The 18614-nt window shown below is 41.4% G+C and overlaps 3 protein-coding genes across 8 annotated transcripts; 1 reads left to right on the forward strand and 2 right to left on the reverse strand.

The window, feature by feature from the left end:
- Window positions 1–240: 240 nt before the first annotated feature.
- Window positions 241–14272, reverse strand: LOC120450837 (protein phosphatase PP2A 55 kDa regulatory subunit). 5 transcript variants are annotated; one of them, XM_039634020.2, is made up of 5 exons: window positions 13808–14272; window positions 9157–9402; window positions 3631–3782; window positions 2763–3566; window positions 241–2648 (listed from the first exon to the last, which is right to left on the reverse strand). In XM_039634020.2, the coding sequence occupies exons 2-5, from the start codon at window positions 9329–9331 to the stop codon at window positions 2280–2282; spliced, it is 1500 nt and encodes a 499-aa protein (XP_039489954.1). In that variant the 5' UTR covers window positions 9332–9402; window positions 13808–14272; the 3' UTR covers window positions 241–2279. The 5 variants fall into 5 exon arrangements, with proteins under 5 accessions (XP_039489954.1, XP_039489957.1, XP_039489956.1 ...); XM_039634023.2 differs by lacking the exons at window positions 9157–9402; window positions 13808–14272 and adding exons at window positions 7493–7869; window positions 8662–8780; XM_039634022.2 differs by lacking the exons at window positions 9157–9402; window positions 13808–14272 and adding exons at window positions 7493–7869; window positions 8587–8744.
- LOC120450839 lies at window positions 4514–17803 on the forward strand. Of its 2 annotated transcripts, XM_039634025.2 has the most exons (3): window positions 4514–5557; window positions 17469–17623; window positions 17679–17803. In XM_039634025.2, the coding sequence occupies exons 2-3, from the start codon at window positions 17536–17538 to the stop codon at window positions 17801–17803; spliced, it is 213 nt and encodes a 70-aa protein (XP_039489959.1). In that variant the 5' UTR covers window positions 4514–5557; window positions 17469–17535. The 2 variants fall into 2 exon arrangements, with proteins under 2 accessions (XP_039489959.1, XP_039489960.1); XM_039634026.1 differs by lacking the exon at window positions 4514–5557 and having other exon boundaries at window positions 17392–17623.
- LOC120450836 (TATA box-binding protein-associated factor RNA polymerase I subunit B) lies at window positions 15121–18500 on the reverse strand. The gene is made up of 4 exons (XM_039634019.2): window positions 17988–18500; window positions 17812–17932; window positions 16944–17384; window positions 15121–16882 (listed from the first exon to the last, which is right to left on the reverse strand). Exons 1-4 carry the CDS (start codon window positions 18413–18415, stop codon window positions 15254–15256), a joined length of 2619 nt encoding a protein of 872 aa, XP_039489953.1. The 5' UTR covers window positions 18416–18500; the 3' UTR covers window positions 15121–15253.
- Between the last annotated feature and the right edge of the window lie 114 nt (window positions 18501–18614).

Below are 18614 nucleotides of genomic sequence, written 5' to 3' on the forward strand. Positions count from 1 at the left end.
AAAGAGATTTTTATAATACTATAAATTCTTCCTATTGTGGCATTATCACGCATAAATAAATATAACTATGTATATATTGCGGTATCCATGTTACTGACCCCATTTTATATTATATTTGTATATACATTTTTTCTGATCAGAGTTCTTATCAGGGTAAATCTGGTACAGCCTGTTTCTATAGGCATTCGGATCATGAAAGCCTACATAATTATCTTAAAAATGAAATAAAACACACTTTTATTATTTTTCACAATTTTCTTGCTTGCAAAACTAAACTTTATTCCTTAGGTTTGCTTTTATTAGATCTTTATTTTGAATAGCAATTCAATGTTTTTAAAACTAATCAATTGCAATTTGTCGTCTGTTTGCGTTTTTATTTAAACAGCAATTGCAACAGTTTTTCTCTACTCGACTGCGTTGGATTTTATTTCATTTAATGAATAATGTTTTCGTTTTAAGTTATCTCTTTTTTTGTGGTTGCGATTTTATTTACAAAAAGGCATGTCAAAGATATATGAATAAAGGTGTGCGTTGCAAACAAAATTTAATAAGAGGATCGTCGATAAAAAACATAAAATTGGCAACCAAAACATTTGTATCTGGGAAATTTGTATACGATTTTCACTCAGGGTCTAGACCAATTTTCACTGAATTCTTATTTTCTAAACAATTTAGGGTCTCTTTTATATCTGCTATCCCGCCGCACTTTTCGCGCTTGTATAACTAGTTTATTGAAAATACAATATTAATAATATATCATTATTCTCATAAGAAGCACAATTTATGTTGTTTTAGTTTTTATTTCATCATTTTATGCGTTTACATTTCAGTGTTTTGAACTTGCTGCCGTACATTTTTCAGAATTTTGTCGTTTAACATTTTCAGCGCACGGTGTATATTATAATTTACTTTTACTTCCATTTAAGGTTTGTGTTTATAAATTTTATTTGTTTTTTTTTTGTTATTTGTTAACACTAGACACTAGATAACCTATAAAAATGGTTCAGTTTTGTTTATAGTTCTTTATGGAAAACATGACAATGAATACAAGAAACTTTACAAAACAGTAAACACGCTGGAAAAGTCGTTGACCGATGAAAAAGGGGGCGGGCCAAGGGGGCAGATAGACTATATGTGAGAATTGGTCTTGGACGCACGCACGCATAGTTGAACTAAAAGTAGCAATACTTAGCTTAAATGTAGCGTATAAAAATAGTGTTTTCTTTTTATTTTATTGGTTTTTTGTTTTACTTGTTTCTCTCATTTCAGATAGACTTTAAATTAAACAAATTGAGAACACTAAATTGTATTTTAAACTTAGGCTGCGTTTTATATGTATATGTATGTATCAATTAACTGCGATGCATACGTTATCAATGCATTTATTTCTTCCGCATTCGCCTCATCTTTGACTTCTGCTTTCTGGTCTAGCATTGGATTCTTAGTGAATTTAAGTGTTTAAATGAGCATTTTAAATTGGTTTGACTGAGACAACTTCCGGCTGTTCGATTGCTAACGTTGGTTGCTTTAGATGAGATTTAAAATGAGACATAGTCGATCGACAAGCTCCAAGGGCCTATCGTCGCTTTTTGCATGGAATGAACGTTGTCAAACGAATAAACAATCGGAAATTCGTGTTTAGTCTATATTTATAAAGTAGAGCAAACAGGGCGCATATGTTTCTTGACTTTTCATCGTAAACTTAACAAGCGAACAGAAAAAATATTACAACATGCATTTTAAGTTTTTCTTTTTATGTTGTATATTATTATCTTTTATTACAAATACTTCGGCGCTGGCGCTAATTATACAAAAATGTTCGGGGAAATCAATAGCTATCATAATATTACTCTTATTGTGGGGTTTTTTTGAATTGCGCTACATGAAATCAAATATACGCTTTACTATTTATAAATGTAATGTATAAAAAATTTGTTTCCATCTCTTAAGTTTCTGGTATTGTTTCTCGTTATACGCATTCAGCGCAAAAATACATTACAAAGCTTTTGCTATGGCATTATGTATGATGTAAGGTTGTTACTTGATTTTGGTTTTTTTCGGGGGTCGGGAAGGGGGAAAGGTATGCGGATGAAGGGTAATGGCCTGAGGTAATGGTGTTAGGCAAACAATTTAATTGCAAGTGAAATTTGAAAACTATTTTGAAACAAACCGATTGATTTAACTTTAGAATGAGACGTGATCGTAGTTCTTGGTGTTTCTGTAGATAAAGTTGCTTGTGTGATTGTGGCGTATGGTGTGGTTCTTGTGAAGAGTGTTGGCTAAAATTTATCCTGAAATATGAATAGGTTATTGGTCGCAGCCACGGCGATGATATTTTCTTCGGGATGCCAGGCGGTGTGCAGGATCTTCTTGTTGAAATCTAGGCAGTCCACGCTGATCTCATCCTTCTTCCGTTTGCCGCCAGTGCAAACTTTCCGTGGCTTAAGCACCGTCTTCGGTTTGATGATGTCCCTGGACGCCTCTAGCGTCACATCCTTTTTCGAGTTGCGGTCGAAGACGCGGAAGAAGTTGTTGTAGCTTCCGGTCATTATTGAGCTGTCCTTGCCGTTCCAACAGCACTCGAACTTGTCGAAGATGCAGTCATTCTCGTACAGCGAGCACAGCTTGGCGCGCAGGTATTCATGGACCTGGAAATAAAGCGATGAAATTAGTATGGCTTTTTAATAAATGGCATATGATTTAAAAATTCTGCAGATACCTCTACCTTTGAGAAACACATTATATATTATGTAGGTACTAACCGGATAGGTCTCAATGGGCTTTGTTTCCATGTGCAGATCCCACACTTTGATGCTCAAGTAATCCCTGGAGATCATGTAGCGACCCGAGTTGCTTAGCTTCACATCGCTGATGGAGCTGATTATTTCGCTAAAGAAGCTGCGATTCGTTGGATTCTCGGGCTCCTCAAACTGTTTGCTGTGCCGGTCGCATAGTGCCGCCGAACGCATATCACATAATCGTATTGTGCCCTTAGAGCTCGAGTACACAAACACATTGCACTCGGTCGGATGGAATTCGGCCGCCGTGATCACCTCTGTTAGCTCCTCCATGTTGGTTGGCTTGATGTCGACAATGTTGTAGCTCTGGTTGACCACCTCCAAGTGCCACAGATTGATTCGCAGGTCGTCGGCCGACAAGAAGGTCTCCTGATCCGAGTTAACGCTTATTGAATTGATGTGATAGGTGTGTGCATTGGCGAAGGTGCGCCGTGGGGAGGCCTCCACCAGCAGTGGTATCTGCTTCACGGAGGGCACTCGGAGAGCCGTTACATTCTGTGGATCCCGGATCAGTCCGTTCTCCTCCTTCGTGTTGTAGCCGCCGAACGACTTGTCACGCTCACTGACCTTCCACAATTTGACTGTCTTGTCGTTGGTCGAGAGCAGAAAGTGCACGGGATTCTTTTGTTGCAGCCACCGGATCTTGTTTATCTTCTCCTCAATCTCCAGAGACTTGAGGTAGTCGAATTCAGGCTCGTGCGATTGGAATGTCGAATAGACATTGTATTCGCCGCGTCGCGGATTGGCGGCTTTTGAGGCAGGATCACGCTGCAATAGTTGAATATATATATATTAAATATTTTCACGATTGCATAAAACATTGTTCACTTACCTGAAAGATGACGACGCGACCGCCCTTGTCACCAGTGGCCAGCAGTTCGCCATCGTGATTGAATTCCACGCAGGATATGATGTCTGCATCCGTGACATCATCGTCTAGGGCGCCTTTAATCTGTGAGAAGCACCAAGACGCCTCTCCATTACCTGAAAAGACAGAGCAGGACCAAATGATGAGTATTCAATTTGACACTTTCGGCCAGCTCGAGTTCGATCCACTGAATGGCAATTCGATTGGACAACTAAGTGAAAAGGCTGGCGGCACATGAAACTAAGTGTAACGTTTGATTTTCTCCCGAGCCCATACATGTGCAAAAGAACATATACTCGTATATACATGGCTGGTAAGCGGAAGGACAACCAACTATGACGACGGTATCCTGGGCATGCCCAAATATTTGCTAATGACGCCATACTCGGCCTTCCAAGCCGGTCTGCCTGTCTTTAAAGCCCTTTAATCTCTTGGCCAAATATTCTTCTTTCCGTTTCCTTGTCTCGCTGCTTTTAGCCCACAACCACGCCCCCTTTCCCTTCCCCCTTGTTTGCCATTCGCTCTCTGCACAGCCACTTTTAGCGATTGCGGTACGTTGTGTAAACGATGACGTTGCTGCTGTCCTCCTTATTCGGAAACACCACTTTATACACTGATATTCCATAATGGGAGCATTTCATTTGGAAAATGTGTTTCCCTTTTCACAAACAGTGGGATGCAGTACGTAGTTTATCTTAATTTGTGGAATTTTCGAATCAATTTTGCAGGAAATTCATACAACAACTCATCGAAAGTAATAACCTAAAAATAAAAGCTTTGATTGTGCCTGCAGCATCATTACAATCTTTATAAAGAAAACGAATAAAATGTTTGTCATGCCCACTGTACTCCAATTCGCTTTGTATCTGCCATTGGCTTTTTGTTTTTGGCCCCCATGTCTGGGGGCTGTGTGCGAATTTTGGCAATTTTTTCCACATTCCCAAATATTCATTGGGCTTTGTTTGTTTGATTTCTCTGGCACAGCCCTTGCCCAGCCCAGTCCCATGTGCTGTGACCTCATTATCCACTGCCTATTGCTAGTCTGTTTGCATTTTCCTGCTGCCATTGACGACGTCACAATGCGATTGACGAGGCGCAGCAATTGTATTGATGCCGACTGTTTATTCCGAGGGCGCATAGTAGGGTATCCGCACTGTAATAGGATCAAAGGCAGTCAGTCGCCCAATTAGTCAGTCATAACTCAACTGCTTTTGCTCACATCTCGCAGCACTGCGACTATTTATAGTTCCTATTATATGTGGCAGCTTCGCAAACGCCCACGCAAACGCAGCACACAGCCATTTAGAGGTGTTGAGTCATTGAACTCGTTGCAAATGCACAAATGAAAACAAAAGTGTTTCAGCTTTGTGCAATTTAATTCTGCGATTTCAACAAATTGGCAAATAAGTCAAATTACTTAAATATGACATATTCTGTGCCTATTGCTTGTAAATTAGACTATGCCAAGATATTACCACATAAGATTGCGAAACACCTAATTAGTTCGTATGGCACCAATTAAAAAATAATTGTAGCATTTTCCCTAGGAAGTATATGGGGAAAAACAAGGCAATCTGTAAAATTGCTCTTGCTCGCTTATTTATTCGTTAGATCGCGTATATAAACGTACATAACGAGATAAGTAGATTTTCATGAGCGCCCGCAAAATGGAACAAAATAATGAAACTCAAATATTGACACAATTATTTAACACAACCACGCGATGTCGCCGCTAAGCCAAAGCTCCAGCTCCCCCCATCCCCCCACCATACTATCTACCTATCTATCTACAATATCACGGTTTCAGTCTATATACGCTATAGAGCGGGACAACTGAACGACCTAGAGAATGGCGGAACGGACTGCTCGACTCACAAACACAGAAGGCAAGGTGAATATATAGAGTATAGGGTGGTAAACGGGGCACATCCGGCAGGGAAATCCTTTTTTATTTTGGCAGCGGCGTTGGATAAGTTTCCTCAAAGGAAAGCGTTACACAAATAATTCATATGCATGGCTGAACCACTGAGCAATTAAGAGTATTGGTTGGGATTCATTAAAGAGCAAGGTATTTTGGCATATTGCTTCTTTGAAACCATTTGCCATATTATTGAAATCATCCGCATTCAGCAAATTGTTTGTAAAGTCTACCACGAAACTGAATAGTTCGGGCCCCACCTAATCGATAATTGATTGGTTGTTTAGTTATGATCTCAGCTTGTTTGGCTTCTTGGGCAATTTAAGTGTGCATTGCAAATTGAGCACAAAAGAGCCTTAACGTTCGCCGCTATAGCACCTCGCCATTCCCCCCGTCAATTACCATATCCAATCTAATCTAAGACACACATCAATCTGCCCCTCTTTACTTAACCCTCTCGAAATCTCCGCATTTCTCATTCCCATGACTAGAACATCAAAACTTATGTAATGTCTGTACGGCGACATTGTGTGTTCTTCAATTTTCAGAGACGTGCAGGCCATTAGGAGATGTCCATGTCCACTTGTGCGTATCTTGCAGATACACAGGGACTGCATAAAAATTGCCAAATATACATCATATGCATACATCACATGAAGCGGCGAAAAAAGTCTATAAAACTGAGCGACGTCACGTTGTCTGGGAATATTCTTGGAGGAAATTAAATAACATAGGGGGTGGTGTGGGGGGTGGTTGGGGTTTCCTTTGGTCCATTGCGACTTTAACTCAATTTGCACATGGCAAAAAACACGATCCAGTTTCGAGGGCTCTATATCTATTGACCGAGCCAATTTGTAGGCCGCATTCTCAGCACTTTGTGCAATTGTTTATTATTTAATTATGGCAATTGTGTCTTTGTATCGAGCATGTGCACCAAATCAATTTTATACTCTTGCAAAGTGTCCTTTCAATGTTGGAAACGTATCCTTGTATTTGGGTTCCATCCAAAGGAATTCGAGAATTCAAATAAAATGATGTTGGATCCAAAAACATTAAACATAGATAGGATTCATATTAAGAAAAATATAACAAATTTGTTTGCATTCTATTAGATGTAGTTTATATTTAGGGAAGCGCGTAAATAAATTGTTCAAAATGTTTTCTTCCCAAGTTTACCGTACTCTGTATAGATCCTCTTATCGGGTGCATACTGTTGTCGTAACGAATCGTGCTTAACCTTTACGAGTTGCTTTAGTTCCATGTTTTTTTGTAATAGATAATGCATTTAGGGGGGCGAGGGCTCATTTTCGTTTTAAAAAATATATTAGGGGCTGCGGGGGCCTGTCAATTTAAGTTTTGCATGCCGCTCACGTCGCTTTCGGCGTTTTGTTCAAGTGCAAAGATCAATGCTAGATGATAGGGAAAAGTTGTTATTCGAATGCGTTCGAGACTTTTGACTAGTTTGTTTACTTCTCACTGACTTTGTTTATTGGCTGTTTGGGCGCATTTAATGCCAACATCAAAATGATCAGAAAAGCGAAAATAGATCGAGGAAATGCCAAAACATCGAGTGAAATACCCTTGCAATTTGGCCTTGGTAATAAATTGATGTCGATAAAAACTCGAAATGGAAATTAGATTATTAGAAGATGTGAAGAAAAGTGATTTAAAGAAGGAAAAATACGAAAATTCAATAAAATGTCACTAAAGTTGGCAAAATAAATCACAACGATCTAATTCTCGCAGTTACAAACCTACGACCAAACCTATACAACTCAACTGTAGGGTGTTCAAAAAAAGTTGGCAGTTCCCACACAAAAAGCGAGTGACGAACGCGAAGAGCAGCAGAGAAAAAGGAGGAGAGAAGGAGAATAGCAGCAACAAGGGAGAGGAGAGAATTAAACTTACCGGCCATGACAGTTGAACAGTTTGCGTCGATCTTAAAGCAGCCGCAGCTAAAACAACAACAACAACAGCACTAGGAGCAACGAAAAACGGAGCGACAACAAAAATAACAAGAACAAAAGGAGAAGGCCAAAGGAGCTGCGCTCGCGCTCTCTAGCTCCGTCTCTTTCTCACGGGGGTGGTGTTGTTGTTGTAGCTGCCGATTTTGAAGTTTCAAAAAGTTGAGCGCGATTATTACGCTTCTTCTTCGCCGCTCTTTTCACTAATTCCTTTGATTACACTTTGGTTTTCCGTTGTTGTTTATGCATTTGATTCCTTTCTTAATTATGTATTTTTTTTGTGTGTTAGCACGACTTAAGCACGTAGAGGGGAAGAAAGAACTGCAAAAGTAGGGGAAATTATTTTTTTCTTCGCGACGACGACGTCGGCGACGGCAGCGCAGCGGCAGAATTTTGGCGTGCGTTTTATACGTGCATTTGTGCGTGCGTGTGTGTGTGTGAGCGAGCGAAAGAGAGAGAGCGAGTGCAGCCGGTGGTTGTGAGCAAATACGAAAAAATTACTTCACACCGATAAAACGAGATATTGCCAGTTAATCCACAATTATTATTATTTATTGCATTTTGCCAAACAAATACGAAATACACATAAACACACACACACACACACTGAGGCAGACACACGTTTGCGCCGCTTGCTTTGTCTCTTTGTTTTATCGCGAATTCCGAGCAAAAAATATATGCGAAGTCTAACCTTCAAAATGAGAACACTAAATAGTGGCGATGCCTTATTACTTTACGCCTGTGAGTAAAAACCGCGTGATCGAAAAAGGGATAAGCATGCAATTCCCCATTTTTTACAACCCAACAAACGCAGGCAAAAATCAAATAATGCCGAAAAAAAGACTTCCAAAAAAAGCTTCTGTTTTCTGATTCTGTTTCCGATTCACATTCTGCGCGCTGCCTCTTCTTCCCGTTTTTGCCGCCTCTTTTGCTGCACTGCTTCGTCGTTGCGTCGTAATATTAATATGAATGCGAGTGAGTGTGGCTTTTGGTTTCGCACAAGCGGCATTCCGCCTCGATTTTCGCTATCGCACGCACTTTTGCACTATTTACACGGCTGCTGAACCACTCCCGCACGCTCCGCTCGCTGTTTTAACTTAGTTAGTGACTAACGGATTGCGATAAATCCAACGCCAAATGGAAGTACAAATTTTGTTGCAAATTTCGCACTTTACAATAAGAGTTCCAAGCTACCGAATTGCCGCTGTGCGAACGGCGTTGCATTTGCCCAGTGTTGGTCAGCAGCGTGGCGGTGGTGTTGCAAAGTGCTTGCGAGTAACAGCAGACTGTTGGCGCCAATGTTATTGGTAACGGTGATTTGGCGGGCACTTTGAATTGTTAAATATTAAGTTAACATTCTCTAGAAACTGCAGGTTTGTTTACGTTTTACTCTCAGATTTAATTCAATTATCTATTTACTTTTAGATGACAAGATGCAACCTAAAAATGAAATACCCTCTAAAGAGTACATATCCCAAACTATTTTTGAAATTGATTAGGCTAAGGTCATATTGAGCAACAACCGATCATATTTGTCAATACAATTTTCATTACCGCCTGACCATGGCCTATTTTTATACCCCAACATACTATATGAAGTTAACTTACTTGTGGGCTTCTTGGCTCCATTGATGTTGATGGCCGTATTCAGCATGTTTCCGATTTTGGTGATGCTCGACTGCCGCATGAACGTCCTTGGCGGCAGAGTGGGCGGTGGGGGCGTGTTCTGCATCTGCGGGTCCGGCGGCTCCAGCACCGGACTCTGCCGTCCCCAGCGGCCCATTGGGGACTGGATTTCCGGCGGATGGGTATCTCAATGGGCTGGTCCAAGACGGACGGGATTCGTGCGTTGATCTGCAGGCAAATTGAATGGTCGAATCTATTAGCGTGTTGGATGCACACACACCGGTTGTATAATGCATGTTTGCATGAATCTCCGACTTCATCGCATGAGCGGGCTGCGTGTTTTTGAATTTGTCAGCCAATTAACACCTGTCGCACAACCACTACTCCCCTTCCCTCACCACCCCTCGGCACCTAGCCCCTCACTCTTTGCCAAACAAATGGGTTGTGCAAATGAATCGGCGTCTCCTGTCATATGTTTACTTTAGAAATTACGCCTGCGTGCAAAACAGAACAAAACATCTGCTTTCGGTTTGAATTAAATTCAGCCGCCTGCCGCCTTCGTGTTTAATAAATTTAACGTTTGATTTTATTTTTGTTTTTGGTCAGTTCAGAGGTGTGTCCGCCGTTTTTGGCCTCGTCTGCTTTTGTAGATCCTCTTCTTTTTTTTTATTAAACTCTATCAAATTTATTTCGCTCCATCAGCACGGAAATAATATTCTGAATTTTTTCGTATTTTTGCTTTGAGGCTGGTTAATAGCCAAATGCAAAGATGCTGGCTGCCTGGTTGGCGTTCCAATAACAATTACACAAAAAAGGCAATTTCGCTAATCTCCAGCCCAAATATTTGATTTTGAACTCTGAAGGCAGCGCGAAAACGTCAGAGTGGAAAATTTCAGCCAGTGAAAAATAAAAACATTGTAAAAGACAAAAACATATTTAATGTGGCCTTTTCTGTGGACATGTGTACACTGAAATCGTTGTGGTCGCATCTTTAGTAGGATCACGAAAACAAACTAAAGCCATCTGAGAATACCAGAAAATATTTACAAATGAAGAAGTCAAACAAATAGTTAAAAAATCATAAAGTTCGTGAAATAAACAAAAGTACAACCACAGGAATTTAAAAAAAGGCGCCTCTCTCATAGTTGTTGTTGTGAACAACTTACTTTATATATTTAATTGATCAGTTTCTATTAAATTTTCCATAAACACTTGTACAAAAAATAAGTTCAGGGCGCGTTTATTCAAATTTGATACGGATTGTTTACAATTAAAAATTCCTATGTAAATAAATCAGTCAATAAAAAACGTAAATAAAACCTTTTTAGATAAGATATATCGATTTTTTTATTGATGTTCTGAACTCTGCACCCATTTAGTTTCAATTTATTCATGAAAATGATATATAACTTGAAAAATTATTATAAATGTGAATGAATATTTTATATGAATATTTAAACGCTGTATTAAATAGTTAGAGCATGCTCAAAAGATCACTTCTATTATGTTGACCTCGTCTGTTTACACTTTGTCATGTGTTTCTGTGTACGATTTATTTCACACAATTTCGCATTACGGATATACGGTTACAATATGAAGGCGAAATTCCGCCACGTTCATTAAAGGAGCGATATATGCTGATATGTATGTACATATGTATGGCTGTATATGGGCTATGTGGAATGGGCGGAGGGGGGAGGTGGCGGGCGAGGTGTGGCATATGTGCAAAATCGGGTGTACGCAACAAGTTGAAGAGTCGCAACATATGCATGACTAATGGCCAAGAAGAAAGAAGCAGACGGCAACGTGTGGAACAACAAATCAAAAGAAAACCACACTGGCAAAATGCGAAGAATTGTAATCCAATTAATGGGCTGCGTCTTCAATGTCTCGCGTACCCGTAGAAACGTGAGTGCGGCAGCCAATCGCGAATTAAAAATCTTGCCATTGCTTCGGCATGGGAAGTACAGTGGGCACTAGGCGAGGTGAACTACAAGAAATAACTAATATATCTGAAGCACAGTTTTGCTATTTACTAACATCTTTGAAAAATATTAAGTATACGCTCTGTAAAACATTCTTTCAAGGAAGCTTCGAAGTACCAAAGTGGCAACAGCTTTACATAAACTATTTTTATTGTGCATTTGTTTAATACAAAACAGTAAAATTTTGCTAAATGTTTCCTTAAAACGAAACTATTTACTAATATTAAGTATACGCCCTGTGTACTACTTCAACATTTGTTATAACATTCATTTGCAGCATAATTAAAGCGAATTTTACCATCTGATCAATTATTTTTTGACATATATTTTTGAACAGTTAAATATTAATATACACATATTTCACATTTTCATATACCATAACCCATTTTCACTGTTCCGTCATAGGTGTCACTGAGGCTTAAAAATAAACTACCAGAACACTAGAGATGCGAAAATAAACAAATCGAATGAAAGGTCTATTAAAAGTGTGTGGCATGTGAATGGCTGCAGAGACAAGCGCCAGCTTCTCTGTTCCACCGAAACGCAGCAGAATAACAAACACACACAGCAGCCAAACCAAAACAATAGCAAACAAATAGCGAATTTTTCAAGAAAATAATCATGGCGAGATTTTGTAGTTCACTCTGCTTTTCGGGAAATGACAAAGACGAGCAGCGGAAGCGCCGCAAAGGAACTCAAAAATAAAATTAGACAAATACACAATTTTGTTTGCAGATTTTCATACATATAATATGTTCATTGTCATTACGCATTTTGAAAGGAAGGTGAAATTGTTTTAACTTAGGCTGTTCCGTAATTTCAAATTCAAAACAAACAAAATACTAAAAAACAAGCAAATGAAAACAAACAAATGATATATAATTGTGTAAATCAAACTACGAATATTCAAGTTCAGAATAAAGTTAAATGATAAGTGGAAGCCTTATTTCCTGCCTGCAGGAACCACAGATTTGCTGATGCTATAAATAAGTGGGGCAACAGTTTTAGAGCCACCTGAACACGTGCCACACGAGACCCACTTGGATGGCCAATCCCGTGGCTTTGGCACACTCACCATCCAAAGTCCAACCAGGTAGACACAATTTGCCTGCCAAATCTTTGCTGCCTTGATTATTTTCGGATCTGTCAACCCTTCTCGTCTGGTTTTCATCATTTCCCCTTAATGAACGGCGGTGTGGAAAATGGGGGTAATTGGGGAAGGGGGGGGGGGGGGCACAGTTATACCTGGCATTGTTTATATTTAGCATTTCATATGCTCCCGCTTGCCGAACTGTCTATAATATGTCCATCAAAGTGTCTCTTCAGTTTGACATCCATTGGCGGCAGCCGAGTGGCATACTTTTTGTGCTTATTTTTTGGGGGAAGGGGAAGAGGGTGGGCTTGATAAACATTTCGACGGACAGACGTGATTACTACCATATGTCCGACCAGATCCAGATCTGTGGCAAGCAATATTGTGCTTATCAAACTGTTTCGGCTCATCCAATTAATACGCCTCACGGCCCCCGTCCAACTTCACCCCACTGCACTCGTGGCTGGCAGATATAATGAAACTAATTAGCATTTGACAAACACCAATCTCATATTATATTCCTCATACAGTGGGCGTTCGTATACGAAAGCAAACGCTTCACTGATGAAATTCACCAATTTTTAGTGCCATACCTCATGAAAACGTGTTGATATTCTGTAAATTACTTCATGAAATAAGTATACACCTGGGGTGGTGTGTAAATTGCTAGTACCAGGTGCTGATTTACCCTTTTCTCGCTATCATTAAAACCTGCTCTTGACCCTATGGACTTCATTTTATTACCACCTTTGTATTGACAAGCAAACAAAGTCGGTCTGCGTTGTTTACCAAATCGAATATGTTAACTTTACTTCGAAATTTCAGCGCTACTAGATGGTAAATCTGTACGGAATTCAAAAATAGTCGATTAATTTGGTAGACCACTGTACCAATGTAGAATCCGCGAGTACAGGACCCCGGTTGAGTAAGGCAAACTTCAGTTGGGAAAACAAATTATAAGCCCACAAATAATGATTTAGTCACATGGAATCGGAATCAAGATAAATGCGCGTGCTATATGGTTGTTTTCTTACTTTTTCGTTGTTTTTCTGTTTTTTTTTTCGTTTTAAGCAATTTGTTCGATTTGCTAATGCGAACAGCTTAGGCAAATATTTTGGCATAAAAGTGAGCAAGTGACAAAATAGTAGCTATTAATTGTTTGTAAGTCGGCTCGCTAAACATGGCCAGTGCGAGTCAATAGTTGTTTATTGTTTGGCTCAGAGCGCAACAAAGCGGCCTGAAAATGTTGTTAACCTCAAAAACCGCCAAGAACGTCAACCAGTGGGGCTTTGGCTCAGATCGGGCGGCCATTTGGCGGGTGGTAGGGGTGCTTAGCCTACAGAAACTGGAGATTCCAATGGTATGGTATAGCATACACCCCGACCCCCCCGCAAAAGGTTGACGTAACAGGCAGACAGCTAAACTCTTGATATTTGCAGCACCACTTTACTTTCGGCGGTATTGAAACAGCTGTCTTTCCATATTCGTAGCATTTGAATGGTAACCACGCGCATATTTATGTGAAAACATTTTCAAAACCAAAAACCAAACTCACCAGCAGGCTTCTGAAAACGAAACGAAAAAACAGCAGATATCGCACAAATCACAGGCACAAGAGTGCTATTTTAATTGACAGTCTTTAGATATCTCATAATTTGCCATGCACTGGGCTATTTTTGAACTCTGATTTTGAGTTTATTTTCGGTTCCTATTTCTGCGGCCTCTTCACGTTCATCACTTTCAGATCGTTTCGTTTCTCTTCAAGTCTTCAAGCGTTGCAACGGTGAAACGGTGAATTCCTGTCCGCACATCCGATTGCACTGCACTTCTTTGGCACTTTGGTTTCTGGTTATCACACAGCCAGCAATGGACGGGCAAAAAGGCGTACAAAGGCACAATGTGAACTAATTGAAATTGAATTCGAACTCGGTGCGCGCGGCCAGTGGAAAAGTGGAAAATGGGGAAACTGAGACCGCAGCAGGGCAGCAATGGCAATAAGGCGAAACAGTCGGCGACGACGTTAAAATTAGCACTGAAACGCGCCGTGCGAATGCGCGCCTATGATTTCTTTGCCCACTCTCACTGCTCCCCAGCGGAGATGCTGCCTTTTCTAGCTAGATTTAGCTATAGATATAGGTAAACTCCAAAATATATATGGATATTATACCCCGGGGCATTTCTCATTACCTCTTTGGTGGATTTTTCCAGTGGGGTCAGAAGAAATTACTGTTCTCTATAAATGCCTTAAGGCATTTAAATTATTTCTAAAAGAATCTCAAAAAAATAAAATATCAAACTTAGAATTGTTTTATATGTTGGTAAATGTACTCTCACTATCTTGCTTAAATTGGTTCTGGTAAAATATATCTGTAATGAATTCTAAAAACAAGCTAAACGGGCTGCACTGTTTCCCCAACCACTCTCGCGCTCTTTTTTGCTCTCTTCAGTTGGCGGTGACCGTGGGGCCGGCGCTCTCTTTTGAAGAAGATTTTTGTAAACAAAACCGCGACACGCATTGTTGCTGCTAATGTGATTGTTGTTGTTCTGATAAACGCTAATTTGCCTATTGATATTGATGTTAATGTGCCTTCGCTCGCACAGTCGCGGCCAAGAAGATAGGACTGACCCTTAATATATCGTATATAAAATGGATGCACTATTTACATTTTGGGTATACGAAAGTATATGCAGAGAGAATAAATATTTTGGTTAAATGAATTGATTGCTCTCGGTAAGGGTTTAAATCATAATTTCCTGGTCTTAAGTTGTTGACGTAGTGGGTGTGCCAAGTTTTTACTTTGGTAACTGCTTAACCAACCGATTTATTTGCATCACAAACATTGTGAAAAAATTACTATAGGTTACATATACAATAAGAAAATCTATTATTTAATTGAGGTAAAGCATTAATTTATAAAGGAATATTATATTTATTTCAAATGTCATCTTTAATGTTAATACTTCTTTTTATTTGTGCAATTTCCCTAAATGCAATAATATACTACCATAACTCCTTGTACGTCCTGGCCAAGGTTCGGATGTCCTTTTCCTGAGTATTGTGTTGAATGCACAGAAAATCCTTGTGATTGCTCCAGTCCCGGATGCTGTGATGGTACATCACTTCCAAGACAAGCAGTTCCTCGTAAAGCTCTTCCCAAACTATGCCGATTGTGCTGGCACAGGTCTCCAAGAGCCAACGGAAGGAGCAGGGGAACAGCTGGCGCAGTTTCTGCTTGTCGTGCTGCCGAATCTTCCTCATATAGCCGTGTAGAAGCCAGCAATCAAAGTTGGACACTTGCAACAGCAGCTCGTCTGGACTTGGCGGCTCGTCATATATGTCCTCCGCTCCCTGGTCTGTTGCACAATCAGACCCTTCTGGATTGACCTTTTTTTCCAGATTGCGACGGGGTAGATCTAGAGGGATGCTCAACGGATCCATGGTCCCTTCCTCGAAGGTTTGCAGAGAGCTCAGGCTGTCAAGTGGTACCTCGGTATCGTTAAGTTTGAGAAGAAAGCTGGGCGTCTCGGTGACTTCCCAAAAAGGATTATTTAACTCAATTTTCTCACGCCTCGCTTTATGCATTGTTATTCGTTTCAGATAGCGTGCTCCATATGTTCCAGTGGGCTGTGAGAACCTTAAGTCCGGCCTTTTTTCCTTCTTTTTAAGCTCGCTGATCCACGTTTCGGTTTTAATGTCAGTGTTGGCGCGGTATTCCCGGATGTCACCTCGGAGTACTATTAGTGGACGGAATATGCCCACTTTCTGGATATCCTCCTGGCAGGCAAGCTCCTCCACTCGTAGTTTTAGGCCATGCTGGGACAAATACTGGGACAGCTCGGTCGTCTCCAGCACAAAGGGATCCAGGTCCCGCAACGAGTGATTCACTTTCATGTGGTCTGGAATTTGTATACTCATTTTCGCACCGTCAGACCGCGTTGCTTGGAGTAGGATTCTGTTGAAGTAGGAGTGAGCCGGTGTCAAGCTGGGTTGGAAATCAATGCGCTCTTTCTCCATACTTTCTTTGCTGGATTCGCCAAAATGGTCCTTGAGCATCGTTTCAATAATGTGTGTCAGGTTTTCGTGCTGACGCTGCATTGCCGCGGATCCCTGCATCCAGCCGAAGGTTTCGCCTTGCTCCTTCTCTTTCCACTCTTTTGCCAGGATGTCATCCACCTGACAACCAGTCTGCGAGGCTACTCCAAAGCGACGGGCAAAACTCTGGTTGTAATGTGAGACAATGACTTTCCTTATCTCCACAAACTCCATCCATTCGGTAAAAACAAAAAGCAAGGGAGCCTCATCTCCGCCGACTTCCAGCAGTTGTGCGTTGATTTTTGCAGCTGATTCGGATATATTCCGCTCCTTGAGATCATCCAAGCCGAAAAGTAACTTCATGGCGTACAGAATGTAGGCCATAGCCCTTGCCTCGCAGCGCGGATACAAGTGTATGGTTACGGCGTTTAAGAAATTTGGGGGATACAGCTCAATCAGGCTATCCACGAATTTCAGTAGACGTGGTGGCAGTCCCAACTCCAGAATGTAGCGCTCTGCCAGAGAATGCAGGTTCGGTTTTTGAAATTCAGACAGGTTTATGAATCGGGACATATATCCGATGTTTAAACGAAGCATCTGTGGGCAAATTCAAGATAATTATAATTACTATCTTAAGAAATTATTGGAATATAGTCACCTTGCTGGTAACCTTGTCTTTGATTTTGCTGAGCTCCATATCTTTGAGGAGTGCCTTGCCCTTGGCCGCCACATTTGCGGGCAGATAGTTAAGCATGCACCGCTTGGTCAAGTGCTCCTCATCAATGAACCGCACCAGGTCCGATAGCTGTATATCATCCTCCACCATATTTAGGGCTATGCCCAGCACTACATACAACTTGATAATATTCAGGCAGTAGATGTTGCGGTCAAAAGAGTGCAGCTGCTTGACCCTCGGCCTCAAGCTGTGGCACGACATACTGCCCTTGCTGTCGCGGCTGTGCTTGTCCAGGTGCTTCAGCGGCATCTGGCGCTTCAGTAACTTGCGGGCGCGCAATGACCATTGCAGGTGGAGACTTTGCTCCCCTTCGGACTCCGAAGGTCCTCCGTGCGTGCGGTAGCCGGAGGCGTCTAGATTGCGCTGGAAAAGGAATGGGAGCAAGGCGTTAGAGTCGCATCTGGGTAAACAGTACTAATGAGTTGGGTATTTATGTCATTTACATAGCTTTTGGAGCTATAAAAGACGAACGTGGCTAAGGCAGCAGTAGTTTGGCAAAGTAGCTCGTTGCACAATGTCCATGCGTTTGATTCTAATTGGCTTGGCCATCCTGGCATTGGCCTATGGACAACCTGTTCCAGAAGTTCCAGAAGTCGTTGAAAGTAAGTGAATAAAATGATATTAAATATGATTTTTCATGCACCATATTTACGACAGATGCTAAGCCCGTCCAGGAGATAAATTCAGAAAAACCCGTATTAAATGCCTACCAACGGACCCTTTTCCTCCTGCTGCCCCTGCTGTTCCCTAACGAGTTCTATATACCGACTACCAGCGGCTAATAAACTACCTTTGTCCTGTTCCACAATCTGAACTTGGCGCGCTCGTCATTTGGGTCACCTGTTACAGTGCTCTTTTTGCCCTTCTTGCCTTTCTTGAATGGCTTATGGTTGTAGATGATACGGGCATCTCTGAAAGCATTAGGATTTTAAAGATATGGAATTATAGGGGAGTGCATGAACTCACATGGGCAGCGCCCGCACATTCAGTTTGGGCAGTCCCGTCTTGTTGCTCTTGCTGAAGGCCACCTCCATGCTGCCCAAGTACGCCGACCAAACCTGCAGGGTCATCAGCTTTAGCTCCGGCTTGGCGCCCATGTTGAGCAGCTCCTGGAGGAAGCCGCGCAGCACATAGTTGTAGAACTCCCACGAGGTGATGTCGTCCTCATCCTCCTTCTCCGCATCCTTCCTCTGGCGGATTGTCCTGGCTGTGTATCTGCCGGCGGCGGTTTCATCGAAGTTATCCTCGGCGGTTATGTCCACTGCGCGAATCTGGTCCTTCTGTGTGCCGCACTCCACGCAGTAGTAGAATCCCACGCGCTCCTGAAAAGTCGTGCCCTCGCACACATCGCACTGCATGTTCTCCAGCTGCATCGTCTCCAGGACTTCCTCCATTTTTAGGCCTTATTTTTACGGTATCACGTTTAAATTGTATTATTAATCTATCTCGCGGTTGTAAACAAATCGCGCGTGTAGTAAGTAGAGATGGGCAAAGATCTCGGTCTCCAACGATACCATCGGTTCTTTGACTTCAGCGATATATCGCCCGCCTCTTCTGTGAAAACTTACATCACTGCGAGTAAGGCGGCAAATT

This window comes from Drosophila santomea, chromosome 3R (genome assembly GCF_016746245.2).
Source record: "Drosophila santomea strain STO CAGO 1482 chromosome 3R, Prin_Dsan_1.1, whole genome shotgun sequence".
Taxonomy (NCBI): domain Eukaryota; kingdom Metazoa; phylum Arthropoda; class Insecta; order Diptera; family Drosophilidae; genus Drosophila; species Drosophila santomea.

Excerpts from the sequence above, each read along its gene's own strand:
- LOC120450837 (XM_039634020.2), bottom strand. The coding sequence starts at position 9,331 with ATGGGCCGCTGGGGACGGCAGAGTCCGGTGCTGGAGCCGCCGGACCCG. Across the intron at positions 3,783-9,156 it reads TGGAGCCAAGAAGCCCACAA|GTAATGGAGAGGCGTCTTGG; the intron begins GTAAGTTAACTT and ends CTGTCTTTTCAG. Across the intron at positions 3,567-3,630 it reads GTCGCGTCGTCATCTTTCAG|CGTGATCCTGCCTCAAAAGC; the intron begins GTAAGTGAACAA and ends CAACTATTGCAG.
- LOC120450839 (XM_039634025.2), top strand. The coding sequence starts at position 17,536 with ATGTCCATGCGTTTGATTCTAATTGGCTTGGCCATCCTGGCATTGGCC. Across the intron at positions 17,624-17,678 it reads AGTTCCAGAAGTCGTTGAAA|ATGCTAAGCCCGTCCAGGAG; the intron begins GTAAGTGAATAA and ends TATTTACGACAG.
- LOC120450836 (XM_039634019.2), bottom strand. The coding sequence starts at position 18,415 with ATGGAGGAAGTCCTGGAGACGATGCAGCTGGAGAACATGCAGTGCGAT. Across the intron at positions 17,933-17,987 it reads AATGTGCGGGCGCTGCCCAT|AGATGCCCGTATCATCTACA; the intron begins GTGAGTTCATGC and ends TAATGCTTTCAG. Across the intron at positions 16,883-16,943 it reads AAGACAAGGTTACCAGCAAG|ATGCTTCGTTTAAACATCGG; the intron begins GTGACTATATTC and ends ATTTGCCCACAG.